The sequence below is a fragment of the Trichomonas vaginalis genome, chromosome IV (genome assembly GCF_026262505.1).
Source record: "Trichomonas vaginalis G3 chromosome IV, whole genome shotgun sequence".
NCBI classification, from domain to species: domain Eukaryota; phylum Parabasalia; order Trichomonadida; family Trichomonadidae; genus Trichomonas; species Trichomonas vaginalis.
This window is the reverse complement of record NC_067206.1, coordinates 24678686-24699712: the sequence shown is the minus strand read 5'-3', so window position 1 is coordinate 24699712 and position 21027 is coordinate 24678686. Positions and strand designations below refer to the sequence as shown.

Sequence of the window (21027 nt, the reverse complement as noted above, 5' to 3'; positions counted from 1 at the left end):
TGCAAAATTTCATATTGATCTCTCTCTTTTTTGTACTGCTTAACAACTTCATTTATCTCTATAAGGTAAATTGCCTCGTCAAATCCTTCTGGTATTCCGAGTCCTTCCATCCGACAGGAAAATATTTTCCCGACAACTTGAAAAATTTTCCGGACAAAGGGAAAAAATTTTCCCGACGACAGGAAGAACTCTTCCAGTTGTCCGTCCGTAAACCATTCAAATTTTCGAAAATTGAGAACTTTTTGGTCGAACTTCAGAAAAAGTTTTTCCTTCCGACAGAAAAAGTTTTTCTTCACAGAAAAAGTTTTTTCTTCCGACAGAAAATATTTTCCATCCCACAGGACACAAACGAATGTCCGACGTCCACAACCGAGTCCATTCCCAAACCAGAGGAACCTAAAGCACCAGCCCCTGCACCTCAGTTCCAGCAAGTACCTCCGATTTACTACCAATTTCCACCTCAAGGTTACTACCCACACAAGGCTTCCCGAACTACCCTCCTCAGCCTATGCCTTACTTCCCAACCCTTGGATGTTCCAGCAAGCTCCACCCCAGCAATTCCAATTCCAATCTCAATCGAAGAGAGACCAAGAGTTCGAAGAAGGTCTGAACCGCTTACGCAAAGATTATGCCACAGCCCCTATGGAAGACGACAGGCTTTCAGTCTCTTCCCTCAAATCGACCGATTCGACTCGTACCACAGATTCGGTTCGTGACCGTGAAGACTACCTCAAGCAGTCTGAGAGACTCTTCATCCTACAACCATTTACAGTTGGAGCTCTCAAGAACATGCGCAATTACGAAGGTCAGACACCAGCTGGAGACCGCAAAACAGACGTACTCGCAAGAGCCGTCCAGCTCGTCAAAACAAAGACTGAGATAGTCGACTTCATTCTTGCAGCTTGCCCATACAAGTAAAAAAAATAAACAATTACGAGTTAAACTTTTTATTCTTTCTTTTCTGAGTTGTTTAGAGCTGGTTTCTCTTGTAGGAACCTTTCGTACTCTTCCATGGTCATGTAATTGCGAATTTTGTACGCAATTCCAGGTTCGTTGTTTTTGAACCTGATGTATGTAACGCTTCCATCCTCCTCGGGGAAGTAAGCTGCTAACATCTGACCAAGTTTTCTCGGTGACTCGGAGCTCATAAAAATGTCACTTTTTAAACGTTAAGTTTTTAGTCTTATTTTACCCTTTGTTTACCCTTTGTTTGTCAAGGTAGTATTGGAGTGCAATTTCTCCAAATTCTCTGTGTCGGAGTTCTTCAGCATTTTCCAAGGTGTACCTGGAGAACTCAAAAAAGTTGTCAAGAAGATACTGCCATGCTGCTCTTCTGAGTTCGTCGGTATTTTGGAAGTGTTGCACCTTCGAGTCTTCGGACATGAAAAATAACACTTTTTCTATTAAACGTTTTGGCATTTCTCATGAGTGAGTATAGTTCTGCCGAACCATTGGAAGAGAAGAAGTACCCTTGCTGGCAAAAGACAAAAATAGTTGCCTTAGTTGTCATTGCAATTGTACTCGTAATTGAATTCATTGTACTTCTCTTCACGTACATAAAACTCAGCAATGGTATTTGCTTTAAGAAGCTACCATCTTACTAAGACTAAACACTTAGATTTTTCAAGCTTGACTTTTTACAATTTGAATTTTGTTGCTGAATTCAGTAAAAATAATGTTTAGGTGAAGTGGTGAGATCTCACCTGTTTTCTCACCTCTTTTCTCACCTCATGAATTTTCATGAATTTCCTTAAGATAGAAAAAATAAAGTTAGTTTTATTTTTATTTATTTTTTTATTTTGTATGTAAAGACAGATATGTCAACAACAGAGAACACAACAACAGTTATAGTCCATGAAGCTATAAATGAAGAATACGAGTACATACAGTTTAAACAAACAATCCGTCTCATTCGTTCGGTCAAAGACGATATGTACAAATGCAAAGTATTTTGACAGCATGTTTTGCTCCAGATACTAAGCTTCCTAAAGACTGGTTTAGGAACCAAAGCACACAAGAACTTTTGAGCGAAGCACAGCGAGACATACTTTTTTCTGAAAACAGTGAAGAACAGCGAGTAGGTAAAAACCCAGTCGCCAAAACTCTATGAAAACGTGAAAAATTGCCAAAACGGTTTGAGAGGATATTATGTACATAGACTTCTTGTAAATGCTGTTGCAATGTGGGCTTCGCCTCGTTATGCTTGGTATATTTACAGACTTCTTGACGAAATTCATAGACAAGAACGTGAAGAGCTAGAGAACAAGCTTGAAGCAAAAGACAAAAGCATTCAGAAAAGAATACCACGTTCGGTACCAAAAGGAAGGAAAAGAACTATAAGTATATGATTTATACTGAAGAGATGGAAAATGAAGAAGATAAAGATATGGTTATGTTGCATTTAGTCAGAAGAAACAACAAAAGCTTTTACGACCTTGCTAAGATTTACAAATCTGACAGAAATTGGTTCTATCGCGAAAACTTACCGATTTCAATGACCCCAATGAAGATGTGAAACAAATAGTTCAAGATACGTTACCTCAAACACACTATGATATGAAAGGTTGTACAATACTTACCTTCAAAGAAGATTTGCCATTGTTAAAGGAAAAAATAACAGAGTATTTTGACAACTTCAAAAAGTAGAGTAAATGAACTCTTTATTTTTCAAGCTTGACTTTTTACAATTTGAACTTTGTTTGCGTAGATATGAATTCTGAAAGAAGTATGAGGGTCTTGTATGACTTTGTACTTCTCCCATAGTTCATGTCTGTCAAACTTACCTGCCATGGACTCTTTCATAAGTTCCATGAAATCGTCTTCGGACAATCCGGGGAAAAGTATAATGTCAGTAAGTATTCTTTTAACATCCTTACTTAAACTCTTTGCTGTCTGTACACAAATGACAACTGAGATGTTAAAGTGTCTGAGCTTCTTAAGAATTCGACACATATCTTGTTCTCTGTTCTTTAACAAAGGATGAGAGGCGAAATCATCTAAGATAAGAAGACATCTATGAGGGTAAGTCTTCCAATCGTAAGATTGCAATTTCTTCGAAATGTATTCTATCTCTTTCTGTTTGTTTCTGAAGTGTTTCTTCTCTAATATTCTCTGCATTTCCTCATTTGGGTCTTTAAACTTAGAATTTATATACTCATTTATAGCATTATACTTCAAAACTCTTCTTTGGTACTTCTTTATCCAATCTAACAACTCAGTATCCTTTATACATACTAACTTAGACTTCTTTATAATATCTTTGAACGAATTGACGGTTTGGTCAAATTGACCAGAAGTACTACAAATAACAACTAACTCATAGAATGGGTTCTTCTCATCTAGTTCTTGTTGTTGTGCAGCCATTTTAAGATAAGTGAAAGTCTTACCCGACCCAGGTGGTGCAATTAGACCTGTTATACCATTCTGAGCAAATAAGAACTTGTCATGTATAGGTTTTATCTGAGCATTTTCTAACTTCCTCTTGTTCTTGTTTAAAACATTCTCAAATTTCTTGTCAATGTCAGCAAACTTTTTTTCTAACATATTTTTAGAAAAATTAAAATTTTTATCTTTTAGAAAATGTCTAGCGATTTCGCTATCTATATTCGAGACAAGCTTTTCGACAGCAAAACATCTGTCGACCATAAAATCTTACATAGTGTAAACAAGAAAGGTGAATTTGTTCTAAAGTTCTGTTTCTGGGAATATGACAAGAACCATAAAACATTACAGAGCAGTCTTAAAATTTGTCAATGACAGACTTGTTGACAGAGATGACGCCGATTGGAAGATGAAGTCCAACAAAAGTTCTTAGAATGCAAAGAAGACACATGCGCTGTTCTTGAAGATGAAATAGAAAACAGAATAGATGAGCTATTAAAGGACAAAGAACTTTTACATAAATATGGTTCGAGAAATTTGACATAACTCCACCAGAAAAGAAGAAGAGAGAAAAGAAAGAAAAGAAAGTAGAAGAAGAGAAGAAAGAACCTGAACCAGTTCCAGAGAAAAAGAAATTTGACATGTAAAAATAAAATTTTATTTTTAGAACATTTCTGGGTCAATGTCAATGTTCTCTTCCTCTTTAGGAGCAAACACTGGCTTAGACTCTAAAATCTTTTTACCCAATTTACCTTGAACTTCAACTATCTTAGACTCATAATATTCATAGTCGTCTGCTTTCTTTGGTTCATAAGGTATAACAAGTTTGTATGCTTTGCCTTCTTTAAGGTTTGAGAACCTTCTGTCAAAATTTTTTGACTGCTAACAAACCTTCTATGTCTAAGTCTTCAAATTTCGCACCATTTTTAGTCACAATAGCAAACTTAACTGGTTCGATGTTCCAAACTTTGCTGAATGAAGACTTTTCAAAATGGTAGAAGTAAACATTCAAATATGTGAATGGGTCTACTTCTTTGTCCTGTCATGTACTTGTTTACTGAGATGAATTTTGCCATCTTTTCTATCGGATAAAAAAATTTTTTTTTAAAATTTACTCAGAAAAATTTTTCTTTGTATATACACCATTCTGACATCTAAAAGACTTTTGACATTTGCCAAGAATGTTCGTTTAGACGCTGCATATAACCATATTCTTGACAATATTGTTTATACGAATCGTACAATGACCTTTCATCTAAACACTCAAAGTCAGTTTCATCTATGAACAGTTCATATACACTCTTGTTTGCTTCTAACAATGTTTGTCTCTCTTCGGTATGTGGAATTTGTCTTGGATTGAACTTTGAAATATCTAATGTCATAAAATATGAGAACAAGTGGTTGTAAAAGTCAGATGTCAAAGTTTCTGCTAAGTCGTCAAAATATTCTGTATCTTGCATATGAGAATCTGACGTTCTGACAACTACATATCTTCTGTCAGAACTTTCTAACTTCATCGGAACAGCATTGTTTGAAACCATAATGAAGTTTGCAACATTTTCACAAACTCTTTGGTCTTTATACTTTCTTTCAACAACTCCAACTTTGTCTGTTATAAGACTCTTCAAAGCATCTGAGTTCAAAACTTTTGTTGTATCTATACTTTGAAGTTCATTGCAAACTATAAGTTTCATATTCTCTATTGAAGAGTTAAATTTACCGCAGATGTTTTCTAAGTTTGTCATATTCGGGTTCGAATAGCCTCTAACAGTTTGCAAAAGATATCTGTAAAGAATGTGTTCTTACCAGTTCCTTGTTTTCCAATTATAATGAGAGCAGTTTCATTTTTAGCACTTGGATGTTGTAAGATGTTTGCAAACCAACATAAGATATACTCATAACTCTTTCGTTTCCATTGCATATAATTTCTTTGACATGGTCTAACCAAGCTTCTATAATATTTTCTTTCCATTCTACTTGTTCGTATTTATATCCAGTGAAGATAGAATAGAAGTTTGGAGAAGGTGTATAGAACTTTATACCTCGAACTGAAAAATCTTCTAACTTTGACAATAAGATATCCCAAGCATCTAACATCTTCATTCCAACTTGTACACTTTTATTTTCTTAAGTTTCTGTCTACATTCTTGTTCTGAGACACTATTGTCGCTCTTGGTTTGTTAAAGACACATCCCATTCTTTCATAACATAACATTCTGGGGCAGAGTCGACATAAATGACTAAACGTTTCAAATTCTCGACTGCTTTGTTATAGTCTCGAAATGGACACATATTTCTGAATGCTTGGAAGTCATAAAAATCTGAAACATCTATTCTGTACATTTTTATAAAAATAAAAAAAATATTTTTTTTATTCTTGACTTTGTTGTTGCATTTGTTGCATTTGTTGTTCTTGAGCTATTTGTTGTTGAAGTTGTTCTTGTAATACAATACTTTCACCAGTTGCATCTTCCAATTCGAAACTTTCTGCCGTCATTGACAAATACATAGGACATAAAAGTTTTACAGGAACAAAGTTTGCGTCAACTAATGTCAACGTTATACTTGCCAAAGTGTTTGAGTTCACTAAGGTTGAAAATTCTGCATTCGAATGAACAATAGGCAAACCAGCAGAGAAAGTATTGTTTATACGCATAAGTATCTTTTGGTCATAATAGTTTCTGTCGACATTCGAATAACACTTTGAACCTAAGTTTGAAACAATATATAAGATTGGTGTGCTTAATGTCAATGGAATAGACATTCCTTGTATGACACCTTTTCCTGTTATAGGAAACTGTTGGTAGTAAAAACCAGATATAAGTTTTGTATTATAGCTCATATTGTTTATAGTAAACTCAGTCGGACATCCAAACATAATGAAACCTGCTCTAGTTGCAGCACATGTTACACCCGTCTTAAAGTATTAAATAAGTCAACAAAACCTGTTGGTGGTATATCTGAGTAAGTATCTTCAAAGGAGTATTTTTTACCATTCACAACAATAAAGTCTTCTGGTGTCAAAAGAGCAAAACAGGCTTTAGTCGTCATTGTGTTTAAGGTTAGTTTACAATATCGTCCTTGAGGACTTTGTAAGTTTGTTGTTATAGAATTATATGACTCAGGGTTTTTAGTCGTAATAGTATAAACCATTATGTCTTCTGCCATTTATATATATTTAAAAGTTTTTCTGAAAGTGGAGAAGAACTTCATCTAAACTTTCACATGGCGTTTCTTGAAGTTCTCTGTCTAAGAAGTTCAAATATTTTGTAAAGACATAGAACTTTCCTTTGTCTACACGAACAAACAAAACAGGGTCTTTCATATCGTTCAAAAGTGTGTAAAGTCCTTTACATGAAATAAAGTCTATATTATTTTTCTTCAAACATCTTTCAAGAAGTTTTGACATTTTTACTTAGCAAATAAATTTTAATGAAATGTTGTGGTCGTCAAATATTTTTATGACGTCTGGGAAACTATACTTTAAGTTCAACGTTTCACCTCCTTTCATAACGTATATCTTGTCAATGACATTATATGAAACACCACAGCAACTAATGTCGGGTTCTATTTCTTTGATGTTTATATCGTCTGCCTCTGTCAAAAGTTTCAATAGTTCTTTCAAAACTTCATGAGGTGCAATGACATATGAGTTCACTTTTACAGGGTTGTGTTCGACCAAGTTTAACATTATACTAAAGCTTGACAAATCTTCTCCTGAGTTTGAAGTTTGTCTTTCAGTTGTTGGTAGTCGTTTCGAATATCTGCAACAGAACTTAAGTCTCTGCTAACTTCAGGATATGTTGGTTGTTCTTTTACAGGAACAATTGTTATACCATCTTCGTCTTCGTATGGTTTCCCCACTTCAACATCTCTGTCTTTGACATTGACAACAACACTTTGACTGTTTGTTTGAGTTGGTGAATTTAACTTCACATCTGCCACCGCCATTAAACCTTTTGAAACACTTACGCTTCTATTTTTCGGAAATGACATTTTACTTAGAATAAAAAGATGGACGTATTCGAGTATCTCTTCGAATTGAAGCAGAACAAAGTTTACACACACAAACAATACAAATACATTGACAGAATAGTTCTTTATACAAACAATGGAAATGTTATAGAATAGCAGTATTTGCTGAACCAAAATATTTTCATAAAGCAAAGAAAGTTGGTATAACTGAAATGGTGAAAGTTCTTGAAGCAGACAAAAATATAACAACAAAACTTACAGATATTTCTAAAGGTAAGTTTATCTTACAATATTATGTCAAAACTGGCGTACTGTCAATATTTGACGGAGAGAAGTCAGTTCAAGAACAACTTACTGACCTGCTGCCAAAATCTGCTCGATGGAAGCTGTCGTTATGCCAATCTGAGGAGCCCCAGCAGGTTTCATCGAACGAATCTTCAAAAGAGCATCTTCCGTGAAAAGTGCTATTGGTTTTGTAAACTTCTTTGCTCTCAGTTCATCTGGACCGTCTCTGTCACCAGTATATTGTATTTGTACAGTACCAACAGTTGAAATACCACCCATAAAGTCTTCTGAGTCAGCAAATGGAATGCCAAGCCAAAAGTTTGAACGGTCTCCATTTGTATATTGAGTTTTTTGACCTCCTGTATGAGTCCATACTTTCACATATGGCATAATAGAACTTTGCATTTCAGGGTTAATGGTTGTTGTGAAGTTGTTGTTAAAGTTCATAGCATCTAATGTCAAGTTGTATGACCTCATATCCTCAACTGTAGAATATTCTTCTCTTGGATAATATTTGCCATCTATGTTTATATGATATTTAATACCGGGTTGTAGAAACAAGAATAGTCATTTATAGTTCGTCTGAACAGTACAAACATAGTATCTGCATGTTTCATTGCAGTTGTTAAAGCAATATCTGTTCTTGCACCTGGGTCAGCACTTTGGTTTCCAACTTCACCTGCAAAGTCTTTGACAGATATTTGGTGTATAGGGAACATAAGTGGAACTGCAATATATTTGGCAGCTAAAGCATTTGAAATATCTGGGTCCAACATATAGACTGCAAGTCTGCTTTCTATTCTCTTGCATTCAAATTTTTCGCATGTGAACTTAACTGGGTCCCAAGCAGTTCCAGCAGCATTGAAATAATAGTTTACTTCATTGTTGAGTTTGAGAAACCAAAGTCTAAGTCAACTTTGTCTTTGCAAAAGTCACAGAATTGGCTCCACCAGTTCCAGCTACAGTAAGCTGAATGGGTCTTGTGTTGGTGCAATGACTAAGTTATTTTTGCTTGGAGTAAGTTCGATAGAAATTTTTCCTGCCCAGTTTGGCAAGTATCTTAAAAACCTGAAGATGAGGAAAGATGACAAAGGAACTCTAAGTTTCAGTTTTACTTTAGTGGCAGCAGTTCCATCTGAACCAGAAAGGTTAACATAAACTCCTGGAACGTTAGGGTCAAGTCTTCTTATTTTCTCAATATTTGCATACTGGTCTGTTTGTTCTCTAGCTTGTGGTTGTACTGAGTTTCTCAAAGCGAACCATTCATAGTTTGCCCATGTTACTGTTTGAACTAAGTCAGAGTTAGAATATATCTTATATCCCATGAAAACTTCTGGAGCATATTGGTATCCGACATAGAAAATTCCATTGCAACCTTTCTTGTCAGACAACTTGGCAGAAGGTTTTATTTCAATGTCTTGTTCCACGTATAAGAATGAGTTGTCAATAGAAATAATATGAAACCTGTCGCAAGCAATATCTACTGTTGTTGAAGAACCTTCTCCAAACTCACCTACGTTTCCATAAGAAACAGCAGTTGTATATTCGTAAGTTCCAGGAACTATTTCTGACCTTCTAATGGCATTGTCGCATTCGTTATACCATTCGGAAACATTTCCGTTCATGGCATCCAAAACTGTTGGCGTTATATTCTGAGCGGCGTACATTTCATATGGTAAAAATATAGAATAGTTGGATTTATATATCATAATAGAACCCACTCGGACCAAGCTTTACTTTGTTCTACTCTTCTTCTTTTGTCGCTTTTGGTAACTTGCCCTCTGCTTCAAGTTGTTGCATCTTTGCCTCATGTTCACTAGTATGTTGTAAATTTCCCATGTCCTTTTTGCCTTTGGCTCTGGTCGCCCATCTCAGGTAACCTATATCCTAGAAAGATTTTGTCATAGTTTGTATTTGAGTCTTCGCGTATTGTTTGCATGACTCTTTCCTGAGTTTCCGGTTCAAGCTCTTCAAACAGAGCTTGTCCATATGGAATAAGCTCGTTTCCAAATATATGTTTTTGTAGCCATTCTGGTTTTCTTTCCATGTTACCAACAATATCTTTTGTGAATGGGAAAGCTTTTACCCAATGTTTCAGTCTTGCGTCATTTATTTCTGTAGTTGGTTTTATTTTGTCAAGGAACATGTTTTTCAATACTAACATTTCATTTGGTACTGTCCATTTGAGTTTTCTTAAATATTCATCCCTTCTCGGTTCATTGTCTGCAAAGTAAGTTTTTATGACATTTTGTAAACTTTCGTTTGCAAGGTCATGTACAATAGGTTCTCTTCCTTCTCTCTCCCTAACTTTCTTTCTAAACTCTTCACCAAATATACCATCTCTATGGTTCTGTGTAGTTCTTTGAGATAAATGTTCTAGAACGTCAGGTGTTATATTTCCATCAGCCATGTTCATTTCATACTGGTCCAAAATATCTGCATCTTTCATATCTTTCAATGGCATTAAAGCCGCGCTGAAAATACCAGCTATATCTGGTTCACCATTCACTTCCATTGCGTCTACAACTTCTTGGAATTGTGGTTGTAAGTTTATGAACCACCTATCCGGATTAGCTTTATGACCCCATCTCATTGTAGTTCCATCGTCTGCAGAAACAAAAGTAGGTTTGTTTCCATATTGGTTAGGTTCTGAATGAACTTTAAACAATGTTTCATTTCTATATGTTTTGTGAAATTTAACCTTTTATTTTCACCGAGTTCATCCAAAGATTGAACGTTATATGCTCGTAAGTAAAAAGGATTGTTGTATTTGCGTACATTTCTTTCAGTTCTTCCATTCTATGCTGAATATTTTCATCTGATGTTGGAGTCTTTTGTATGTCGGCGAACATTTTTCGATATTCTTCTACTATGTCAGCCGAATTTTTCTTAGACTCTTGGAAAGATTCCATATTCTCCGCATACTCTTGTTGAGGGTCAAGATTTTTCGGCTGTTCCAAATCTTCATCTAGTTCTGTGAAGTTAGTTTCCAAAGGAGGACTTGTTCGTTTCCTTCAGGCTCTTCTAGCTGTTGTTGCTGAACTATTTCTTCCATGTCTGGTTGTATCTGAACTTCTTCCTGTGGAGTTTCTTGTACCTCATCTGCTGGCATTTCATATATTCCGAGACCGTTTTTAACAAGTTCCCTATCTAAGTCATCCGCATTCATAACCTTTCTTCTTTCGTTCCGTCTCTATTTTTTACGCGTTTCATGAAGAGAGTTGAATTATCATTTATCTGACACAAATATCTCGGAGTAAATTCATCATGTCATTTGGATGATATGCTATTAAATCATATCCCTTAGCGAGCTTGTATTTTCCAGGTTTGAATTATATCCCATTTGGTGCTGAACCATAAAGCTAAATAGGTTCGGGTCAGTATTTCCTTCCTTGAACTTTCTAATAGCTTCTTTATATCTGTCACTAAAGTCAAGAGTATCTGGGTAACCATATTTCCTTAAGCATTTTTAAGAATTCTTGGTTTCCTTGTTCTCTACTTCTTTTATGTCCTTGCTCTGTTTGTGGTTGTTGCTGTGCAGTGTTTTGAACTGTTGGTTGTGGTGCAGTGTTTTGAACTGTTGGTTGTGGTGTAGTGTTTTGAACTGTTGGTTGTGGTGCTGGATTTTGAACTGTTGGTTGTGTGCTGGTTTTGTGTTGGTTTTGGTGCATGCCTGTGTCTGTGTCCATGTGACGATGTAAATGTTTTAGGTAGTCCTGGTGCAGGTGCTTCTCTTGGAGGGTTTGGTGGTATATAAGTTCCACTAGCTAGTATATAAGTTCCACCAGCTGGTATATAAGTTCCACCAGCTGGCACATATGTTCCATCTGCAGCATAATGTCCTACCTGACTTTTCGTTTTTAAGAAAGCATTTACTAGGTCTGTTTTGGTCTGTTGTAACTCTTTTTCTTGACTTTCCACAACAGTTGCTCTAACGGCGTCATAGGCACTTTGAACTGCCTGTCTCGTTGCTGCATCTGTTATTTTCGTCATATTTTGTGCTACTTCTCTTAACTCTTTGTCGAAACCTTCAGACTTCAGTTTCTTTCCAGATGAGAAGTCGTTCACTAGTTTCACCTTACTATGAAGAGCTTCGAAGGCGTTCTTAAAGTCAGCATTCATTAAAGCTTCATTTGAACTGTCTTCATCCGCTTGTATTTTTGTCCTTATTGACCCTATAAGTTGGGCTGCTTTAGCGTTGGCTTGGGCATCTAACCAGTCATTGTTAGCTTTTATATATTCTGCGCTTTTCATTGCCTTTTGCATGGCTGCGTCGTTATTTTTACTTTCTTGTGCTAAGTTTTCATACTGTACGGTTTGGTTTTGCAACTGTAAAAGTTTTTCTGCCTTTACATTTGCTTCAACTTCTTTTTTATACTCATCGCTATCCATATATGTCTTCAGGGCTTTTTGTTTTATCTCTTCATCTTTCAGTACTTTATATTGAGTAGTATGGTTTTTCAAATTTATAACATCTTGTTCCATTTTTGCTACTTCTGCTGCTTTTTCTGACACTTTTTTCGCATATTCCTCTGTACTTAGTTCTTTCAGTTGTTCTTCTTTCTTCTTTTTCTCTACGTTTAACTCATTGAGTTTCTTTGTGTGTCTGTCATATTCTAGTTTCTTTTCGTTTTCACTTATTTGTTTCTGTATGTCTATGTTTGACTTTTTGACATCTGTTATTTGATTTTTGAGTGAACTCAAATTCATTTGACTTTGAGGGTTATAAGCTGTTCCGTCTGCAGCTCCACCATAGCCTGCCATTTTCGCTAAAAGTGCCGCTCTTAAACCTCCACTCTGTGCACCAATAACTCGGTTTAAAAGCATAGGGTTGCTTGACATTTGTTGCAACATAGTGGGGTCATTCATCATTTGTTGTTGCAACTGTTGTTGTGGTGTCAGTTTTACTATTGGATGTTTCAATGCTCTCTTCCTCTTACGTATATTCTTACGTAGCTTACGTGGCATTTTAAGTGAAGTTAAAAAGCGGTTTTTGACAGATGTTTATATGACACTTTTTGTTCAGCACAAAAAACTACTCGGTCAAAGTGTTGTCAGTTTTGTAAAATAACCGTCCTATCTCATTCTATAAGGGGAAAAGGCTTCTCAAAGTATACTTCCTTGGAACGCCTGTAACTTTTCCTGTAGCGACGATAGACCCTTACTTGTCCGGACAAAGTTATACTATTTTGAGTGCTCTACAAAAAAGTCAACGGCGACGACTCTCAAAAACCGTTGTGTAAAAAGTTTTACCGTTGGACAAAAAAGTATATATAGAAAACAAAAAACGTTTATAGTTCATTCAATATTTGAGATGGAACGGTTTTCCAACGGTAACTATTAAATAAAATAAAAAAATAGAGGGGGTTACCGTTGACGAAAACGGTTTATTCAAACTTTTCTATGAGTGTCCGAAAAAAACAGTTCATTTTTCATAATGTACGCGTCTCGAACAGTGAAGCCCAATTCAATAGAATACTATCTCGAAAAACAAGAAGCTGACACTGCTATTCAGTCTTTAATACAGAACCAAGCTCAGGAGAACTCAAAAGACTCCCAATTCAAATCGACATCCAATTCGAAGCAATTAAAACTTGACTCGAATGTTTTAAAACCACAGCCCGCACGAACAAATACAGCTCTAAGAATAGACCAAAGAATACCGAACAAAGAGTTGAGGTCAAGATTGAAATTACAATCGGATGAGTATTTTTCCCTTAACAACCAGGGAAATACTCCATATAACCGTATCTACACAAATACCGTTAAAGAAACAATAACGGCATACACAAAACTCTGTCAATTGGTCCCCAACCAGGACCAATTGACGGACATTATATGTTCCTACCTTCCCATATTTGCTGAGTGTGTGGAAGGTAGGACATTGTTACAAGCTTGCTTACGTATGCCACCAAATCTCCGTCAACAATTTGCTCAAATTGTACATGAATTTAAAGCTTTTAACAACGGATACGATGAAGATGAAGTAGCAGATGAATTTGGGGAAGAAAAAACATTTTTCCCCTCATATAATACGCCTGCAACAGTATTTCCTACTAATGAATTTCACAACTATTGTGTCGTTCATTTAATTGTTGTGGATATGCCCACAGGTGAAGACATTCTCAGTGGTGACTTCATCGAAGTCTGTATCAATACAGAATTGGGAGAAGATGAGTTGCACAAATTCTCCAACGTCGAACATATATTCAAACCAGCACACCAACTCTTTATCGAAACTGAAATAACACTCACACAAAATATGTCCATCTCATTTAAATCCAAATCAGGACGTCCATACAGAATTTGGATGAACTACGTCCTCTCCACTACGCCGACGATGACGAAGAAGAGGAAGAAGAGGAGGAGGAAGAAGAAGAGTCCTCCGAATTCACACCAGAAGACTAACAATTTTCCGAATAAAAACTTCATTTATACTAAACATCTTCGGGGCTAGAGGGCACGAAGTGCCTGGAAGCCCCACTTCCTTTTTTTTTTTTTTTTTTTTTAATATAAATATTTTATCGTTTTATTTTCTTGTTTTAGAAATGTTTTTTATTGAAAAATCAATAAAACTAACTCCAAAATGAGAGAGGGTCAAAGTTGCTATTTGTCACTTTTCCACAAGAATATAATGGGGAAAAAGTTATCATATAGTTGATCTCATTCACTGAGGTGAGAGATGCATGTAGTGTAATTTGATAAACAGTGGGATTGCTGCTCTAAGTCCTAGGTTCGAGACACATTGGCTTCATTTTTCTCTTTTTTATTGACGTAAACTATTCAATTTTTGTGTTCTCCATTCAAATTTCAGAATTTTTTTTGCAGATTTCACGCTACATTCGAAGTTACCTTTTGTAACAACCACCACTGCCTACGAAAGACGAAAGTGTGTCACGATTTCACCCGGAAATCCGACGGTTGTTTAAGAGTAAGCACTTTTGGCACCTACTCACTCCAAAATAAAATTTTTGATTTAAAGACACTATGATGACACCAGGCAAATCTTCCAAGACACCTATCATCGGGAATCTAACAACCCTAGATCTATCTAAATTGTGGAAAAAAAATTGAATAGTGGAAAAAATTTTTGAATAGTGGAAAAAATTTTTGAATTGAGGTGAAAAGTCAAATGTATGTAAAAAGAGTGTAGTAGCAATTCTATTAATTTTTTTCAGATTTTTTGTAAAGTTACGATTTTTTTTTCCAGAAACGAAATAGGTCATGGATCTGAATTTCGAATACATTGCTGCTCATATCAGCGATTATATTAATAATGAAAACTTCTTCGATACATTTGATATGAGGGATATCAAAATAATCATGAAAAATTCACATTTGACAGCTGATCAGTACGTTACTCTTCTTAAACAATCTTCATCAACTCTCAATTCCAAAGAATTATATATCTGTACAAGGAAGGCAAACGTTCGTGTCCAAAATCTCGAAGAAGTTGTTTCAATTCTTAACTCTGTGAAAAGATACATGAAATTCAATATATTTGATGGTATTACAGATTTTTTAAAACAGAATGAGAAAGTTATAAACGATTCTACGAACGAAAGAGAAACATTTCAAGATAAATCCAAAGCGTTTCAAAAAGAAAATGAAAATGCAACCAAAGATACTACTGTCAATGTAACTAATGAAAATTACAATCAATCACGCGATATTTTAACTAAAATCACAGAACTTAAGGAATCTAGTGATTTTGAAACAGTTTACAAATTCCTTGATGAACTTTCTTCGACAGGAAACCACGAAATGATTTCAAAATCAGTCGAAGAAGGACTTTGGAAAAAGATTGCTCCTAAAATATATGAATATGATGATCGTGAGAGAAATGTTCTTCATTTTGCAAGTGAAAACGGAAATCTCAGACTTGTTCAATCACTCATCGAATGTGGTTGTGACAAAGAATCAAAGAATAATGATGGAAATACTCCACTCATTTGGGCATCAAGAGAAGGTCATCTTGAAGTTGTTCAATATCTTATCTCTGTTGGAGCAGATAAAGAAGCAAAGGATAATATTTGTGGATCTACTCCACTCATTTCTGCATCAGTATATGGTCATCTTGAAGTTGTTGAATATCTTATCTCTGTTGGAGCTGATAAAGAAGCAAAGAATAAAGATGGATGTACTCCACTCATTTGGGCATCATATCATGGTCATCTTGAAGTTGTTAAATATCTTATCTCTGTTGGAGCTGATAAAGAAGCAAAGGATAATACTGGATCTACTCCACTCATTTGGGCATCATATCATGGTCATCTTCAAATTGTTAAATATCTTATCTCTGTTGGAGCTGATAAAGAAGCAAAGAATAAAAATGGATGTACTCCACTCATTAAAGCATCAGATAATGGTCATCTTGAAGTTGTTAAATATCTTATCTCTGTTGGAGCTAATAAAGAAGCAAAGAATAGTCTTGGATGTACTCCACTCATTTTAGCATCACAATATGGTCATCTTGAAGTTGTTAAATATCTTATCTCTGTTGGAGCTGATAAAGAAGCAAAGAATAAATATGGATACACTCCACTCATTTATGCATCAGAAAAAGGTCATCTTGAAGTTGTTAAATATCTTATCTCTGTTGGAGCTGATAAAGAAGCAAAGAATAATAATGGAAAGACTGCTCTTAATCTTGCAAAAAGTTCTGTGAAAAAAATTTTTTTGGAAGACAAAACAGAATAGAGAATAATTATAGGTAATGATAAAATATTAAAAAATAATATCTAAAGTCGATCGTTTTTTCCTATAAAAAAATCTGCCTCCTAGAATTTCGGTTTTTTCCCCTCAAAATTTGGCAAATCTGGTAGACTTGGGTATACCCCCGTCCATAAAAGCGCACATTTCTGACACCTAAATGTCAAATGAGCTTAAGGCGCTGGACTTCTTTAAGGTCCTTACTTGTCCTTCAAGCTAATGAATCAGCATCCAAAATGGTACTAATTCATATGGTTATTCAAGAAACTTCGGAGAAATAATTTAGATAATTTCACAAAAACTCAAGAATTTCCTTTCAAATCAGCAACACACCTCTTGTTCCCGAAACAAATATTACTCCTAACATCAGATCTTGATTTATGTTGGTAGTTGAAATTTTGAAATACAAAACCAGAGTTTTCGAGCAGCAACGACAGAAATGACCTTTTCCCATGGAAAAAGGTCATTTTTGTAGTAGCTGTTCGAAAATGAAACTCTTGATTCAAATTTTATATTAAAATTAACAAAATCAAAAAACTTCGAGTTAAGCATATTACCAACGATAATATTTAATACTCCAAGATCTCAAACTTAGCAGACACGAGATTTTTATAAATTATTGTAATTTTTACCTTTTTGAAGTGGATTAAACAATTGTTTATATAATTATTTATTTACCTATTCTTTTTACATCTTATTGATATGATTGTTTTATAACGTTTCCGATTTAATTACATTTTTTCGATCTGAATTTTAACCCCATATAATGATCCAGGATACCTTATATAATTTTTTGCAATTGCGTATTGGTTTTAAATATAATCTATATGGTTTCATGTAAATCAATGTTAAATTTTTTAAATTTAATTTCAAATTTGTTATTAGCTTTTTGTACTAAATAATAGTGTTTTAGATAAATTAAAACCTATTGGCAGATTTCTTTTATGCTTAAGTCAAACTTTTCCGGTTAAAAAATCAATTTATACTAATTTTTTACAAAATTTTTTAAGGGTGCCCGATAACGATAATGTAAACATCACAAAATTAACCTTATTAGAACTCGAATGAATGGATTATCCGGATTCTAGTTCTCAATATAATAGCCTTAAAAGTGCTTTTCTGAGGGTGGTCTATCGTCTATAGGGCACCCTTAATAACCGCTAAAAAAATTTAAAATTTTATTCTTTGGCCTTCACCACTTCACATTTTTGGTATCATTTTATTGATTTGGAATTTTTTTTGGAGTAGCATCAACGCAAGATAGTAAGAAACATCGATACCTCAATGAAGCACTAACCACACAGATGCAAAAAACACACGAAAAACAAAAACTTTATCTAATATTACCAAATCTTTCAACAAATCAAGCATAAATGCGCAATAAGAACATACCAAACGGCTACACATATACAAGATAATATCTAAACAACTCACAAACCATTACTTAAGTGAAGACAGAAAGGAAATTGAAACAGATTACGAAAAGGAAGACCTGAAGAAAGACCGAAACACAAGAAAGTGATAGGAAAGCAAGTAGAAGACAAGACCAGCTAAAGAAGTACAGAAGAGCGAAAAAGATCGATACGATTGGAAGATTAATTCACTGTTTCTCAGTCTCCAAGCCGAGTTCAAGACTCAGAACATACACCACAAGTATGTTGATTATGTATTATATCTACTTATATGGTTGTTATAGGAATAAAATCCTTTTTTATGCTTTAAATTTAACTTTTTTATCCTCATTGAATGTCAAATTTTTTGAATAGTTTACACTTTTTGGCGGGCTTACAATTTTTCTTTTATTTCTTGTTAAATAAAATTAGCATCTAATAACAAATTAATTTTTCATATAATATGGATTTTTTTTGTTCTCCTAGAATTTGACAGCTTACAAAATATGTTTATTTTTATGATATTTAGAATGCTCATTAAATGAACAATCTATATTCCCAATATCAGAGATTTTTTGTTTTTCTCACCTTTCTGACATAGGAAAAGGGTAAATTTTTAGCAAAAAACGATTGACTTTATTGAAGTTCAATTCTTTGTCTTAAAAATAAACAATATCCATTTGAGATTTGTGTTAAACCTCTTTGATTATGAAATATAGCATTACTTAGAAGTAGAATTTTTCACAATCTATACTAACTCTTTCTTTTTTTTTAGAAAAATAAACATCGTCTTCAGAGGATTCACGTTTAATTACGATCCATCGTATATTAATGTAATGCATATTCCCTTTTGGATCAATCGTCATAATTTAAGAAAATGATTTATTTCATAATATCGAGGGTTTATAGAAATTGTCAGAAGAAGTAGCAAAATTTGAAATAACTCATTTAGTTGTGTCTTACCACTTTCTGATACCTTCCAACAAACACAATATATCTTTATTTTAATATCAAAAATTTATAACACCCATATTATGTATTATATGGAGATTTGTAAAAGCTTTTTTCAGGCCTTATTACCAAATGAATACGTTGATTTTTGATTCAAATGCTGTTCGATATTAAAATCAAAATTAATAGTAAGCATGAGAATCACACTTTTGTTGCATTTTTAACAGACCTCAGACCTGCTGTTAAACGAACCAAAAGTATTAACTTATTATCTTAGGAATTTGAGTTTTAAGCTGTTGAAGTCAAAAAAAATTTGAAAAGAAGTTTTATATCAATGAGTGCTGGAAATCTCGCTAAATCTGACATTTGTAAAGTTTCAAATCTGATATTTGTAAAGTTTCAAATCTGACAGTTTGTAAAGGGTCCGAGTTGTCAGATTCGACATTGGCGCCAAAATAAAAAAAGTGCCATTATCTCATGGTGGACCACAGCTGGGGTCGCCACCGACTATCCACTTGCTGGGATGCTACGCAGCCTTTGATCTGGCCAATCATAGTGCTGCTCCATCCACATCAGCAAGTGATTTCGGCGGGAGATCTCCAATCGGTCTTCCATGAGGGTTACGCAAGCCAGAAGCACAATAACTATGCAGCCTAGCTGCTAGGATAGCGTAGCTAGGCTGCGTAGTTATTTTGCTTCTGGCGATATTAGTAATACGTTATTGCCCTCGTTGGCTATAGTACTACTCCCTTAACCTCCGAGGGTTAGGGGAGTAAATTTGCTCGAAATGGGCAATGTTCATTACGAAATCTCTCATTCGATGAGAGACTTCGTAATGAGCATTGCCTTAAAGTACTCTTACTACTCTTTCCTGGTCCCAAAAGGTCTAGGATTCTGTAATTAATCGAATAGGACAGAGTTTTTCCGAAGTCTCTCATTTGATGAGAGGCCTCGGAAAAACTCTGTCCTAGTGTAATGTAGTTGTGGTTCTTGGCCAACAAAGAGCGAGAGAAGATGTCTGTAATTCGTTTATGCTGAAGTTTTCTGGATTTCCTTCCTCATCTGAGAGAAATTCAGAAAACTTCAGCATAAGTTAATGCAGATGTGATTCTCTGGCTCTTTGTCGGCCAGAGAATGATTAAAAAGTTTGTTGGGTGAGTAGGCTCGATGCATGCCTACTCACTGCAAATATACGTTATTTTTTATTTCATATGAAAAAATAGTTTTTCATTTTTATACTACTATTGTTGCATGCTAAGTTCGGTCAACGATAGAAATTGAGTGGAAATTAATCGTCGAGGAAGTACGATTATGTAAAGTAAAAAAATGTTGTGGGATTTTTAATATTATATATTATTTTATAATAAAATTTTTTTGAGTCATTTTAAGAAGCACATATAATTTTTTGAATTTAAAAATTAAAGTAGTGTCAAACGAATTTATCACTTAATTTAATACTCAGATTTCTTAAAATTAATGAAAAAAAGGTTTTCTGAGAACTTTTGAGAATGGTTTTCAAATTCCATTATTGAAAATATATAGGTATTGTATGAAATTCATACTCTATATTTATTAAAATTCTAAATTTTTAATAAAATAACTTTTCAGAGGAATATGATTTTGAATGGTTGATTAATAAGTATAAAAATGTCTACGATTTTAAGGAGGGAATTGTTCCTTATGAGGTATACATCATAACTATATACCTCATAAGGAACAATTCCCTCTTGATATCCTGGATATTTTTGAATATATTTTTTTAATTAAAGTTCTCAAAAGTATTATCAAAAGTGATTTTTAAAAAATATCTCCAATTAATTAACTAATTAAAAGTATTATATTTTTAAAATTAAATAGTTTTTCAATTTTTTTGAAGGAATTGAGATACTTCCCACGACAATAAAATTGAGAGGTTTACATTATGACTGATCTTAGCATGCAACACTATATGTTTTACTACTTCATAAATCGTTTATTTTCTTATTAAAACCTAATTTTCCGTGTGATTCGGAATCTTCGCATTCAAAAAATGCATTTTCCGCTCTCAGAACGCGAAAATATGCACTATATGAGGAGTTAAAGAATATTCTTTCTCCCCAAAATTCCAAAAAAAATTCGTTTTTCTTTTTTTCTCCGCGAAAAATGTACTTTTTGATTTCGAAATTTTCGAACCGTGAATTTTTTGGAGATTTTTCGAATATTTTAATATTATAGATATGAGTTATTTTATGTAATCTATTGGGAGATCTGCTTATTTTTGAGTTTTGATCAAGATTGATAAATGAGAAAATATTGAAACATGAGAAATCTCATTGAAATAAGAAAAATAGAC

The 21027-nt window shown here is 34.2% G+C and overlaps 8 protein-coding genes and 5 pseudogenes across 13 annotated transcripts, besides 6 other annotated features; 5 read left to right on the top strand and 8 right to left on the bottom strand.

The window, feature by feature from the left end:
* Nucleotides 1–9313: part of a mobile genetic element that runs on past the window's edge.
* TVAGG3_0161710 (uncharacterized protein) lies at nt 643–918 on the top strand (the record flags this gene model as incomplete). Its single annotated transcript, XM_051225003.1, has 1 exon — nt 643–918. The coding sequence occupies one exon, from the start codon at nt 643–645 to the stop codon at nt 916–918; it is 276 nt and encodes a 91-aa protein (XP_051109989.1).
* TVAGG3_0161700 (uncharacterized protein) lies at nt 948–1148 on the bottom strand (the record flags this gene model as incomplete). Its single annotated transcript, XM_051225002.1, has 1 exon — nt 948–1148. One exon carries the CDS (start codon nt 1146–1148, stop codon nt 948–950), a length of 201 nt encoding a protein of 66 aa, XP_051109988.1.
* TVAGG3_0161690 lies at nt 2057–2651 on the top strand (annotated as a pseudogene). The gene has a single exon. A coding segment is annotated over exon 1 (595 nt).
* Nucleotides 2668–3117, bottom strand: TVAGG3_0161680 (protein of unknown function, DUF4106 family; the record flags this gene model as incomplete). Its single annotated transcript, XM_051225001.1, has 1 exon — nt 2668–3117. One exon carries the CDS (start codon nt 3115–3117, stop codon nt 2668–2670), a length of 450 nt encoding a protein of 149 aa, XP_051109987.1.
* Nucleotides 3580–4028, top strand: TVAGG3_0161670 (annotated as a pseudogene). The gene has a single exon. A coding segment is annotated over exon 1 (449 nt).
* Nucleotides 4493–5075, bottom strand: TVAGG3_0161660 (annotated as a pseudogene). Its single transcript has one exon. A coding segment is annotated over exon 1 (583 nt).
* On the bottom strand, nt 5753–6432 carry TVAGG3_0161650 (annotated as a pseudogene). The gene has a single exon. A coding segment is annotated over exon 1 (680 nt).
* TVAGG3_0161640 lies at nt 6797–7193 on the bottom strand (annotated as a pseudogene). Its single transcript has one exon. A coding segment is annotated over exon 1 (397 nt).
* TVAGG3_0161630 (uncharacterized protein) lies at nt 8710–9308 on the bottom strand (the record flags this gene model as incomplete). Its single annotated transcript, XM_051225000.1, has 1 exon — nt 8710–9308. A coding segment is annotated over one exon (599 nt), but the record flags the coding sequence as incomplete, so codon positions are not given.
* Nucleotides 9314–9457: 144 nt separating the features above from the next.
* TVAGG3_0161610 (protein of unknown function, DUF4106 family) lies at nt 9458–10156 on the bottom strand (the record flags this gene model as incomplete). The annotated part of the gene is made up of 1 exon (XM_051224999.1): nt 9458–10156. One exon carries the CDS (start codon nt 10154–10156, stop codon nt 9458–9460), a length of 699 nt encoding a protein of 232 aa, XP_051109985.1.
* A 1562-nt stretch (nt 10157–11718) lies between these two features.
* On the bottom strand, nt 11719–12609 carry TVAGG3_0161600 (protein of unknown function, DUF4106 family; the record flags this gene model as incomplete). The annotated part of the gene is made up of 1 exon (XM_051224998.1): nt 11719–12609. A coding segment is annotated over one exon (891 nt), but the record flags the coding sequence as incomplete, so codon positions are not given.
* A 469-nt stretch (nt 12610–13078) lies between these two features.
* TVAGG3_0161590 (uncharacterized protein) lies at nt 13079–14098 on the top strand (the record flags this gene model as incomplete). Its single annotated transcript, XM_001285061.2, has 1 exon — nt 13079–14098. One exon carries the CDS (start codon nt 13079–13081, stop codon nt 14096–14098), a length of 1020 nt encoding a protein of 339 aa, XP_001285062.2.
* Nucleotides 14099–14862: 764 nt separating this feature from the next.
* On the top strand, nt 14863–16341 carry TVAGG3_0161580 (ankyrin repeat protein family; the record flags this gene model as incomplete). Its single annotated transcript, XM_001295164.1, has 1 exon — nt 14866–16341. The coding sequence occupies one exon, from the start codon at nt 14866–14868 to the stop codon at nt 16339–16341; it is 1476 nt and encodes a 491-aa protein (XP_001295165.1).
* Nucleotides 16342–17363: 1022 nt separating this feature from the next.
* Nucleotides 17364–17503: a mobile genetic element.
* Nucleotides 17469–17503: a terminal%2Cinverted (terminal inverted repeat of Kolobok-5_TV transposon ID:TVAGG3_0161570).
* A 1983-nt stretch (nt 17504–19486) lies between these two features.
* Nucleotides 19487–19936: a mobile genetic element.
* A 706-nt stretch (nt 19937–20642) lies between these two features.
* Nucleotides 20643–21002: a mobile genetic element.
* An 11-nt stretch (nt 21003–21013) lies between these two features.
* Nucleotides 21014–21027: part of a mobile genetic element that runs on past the window's edge.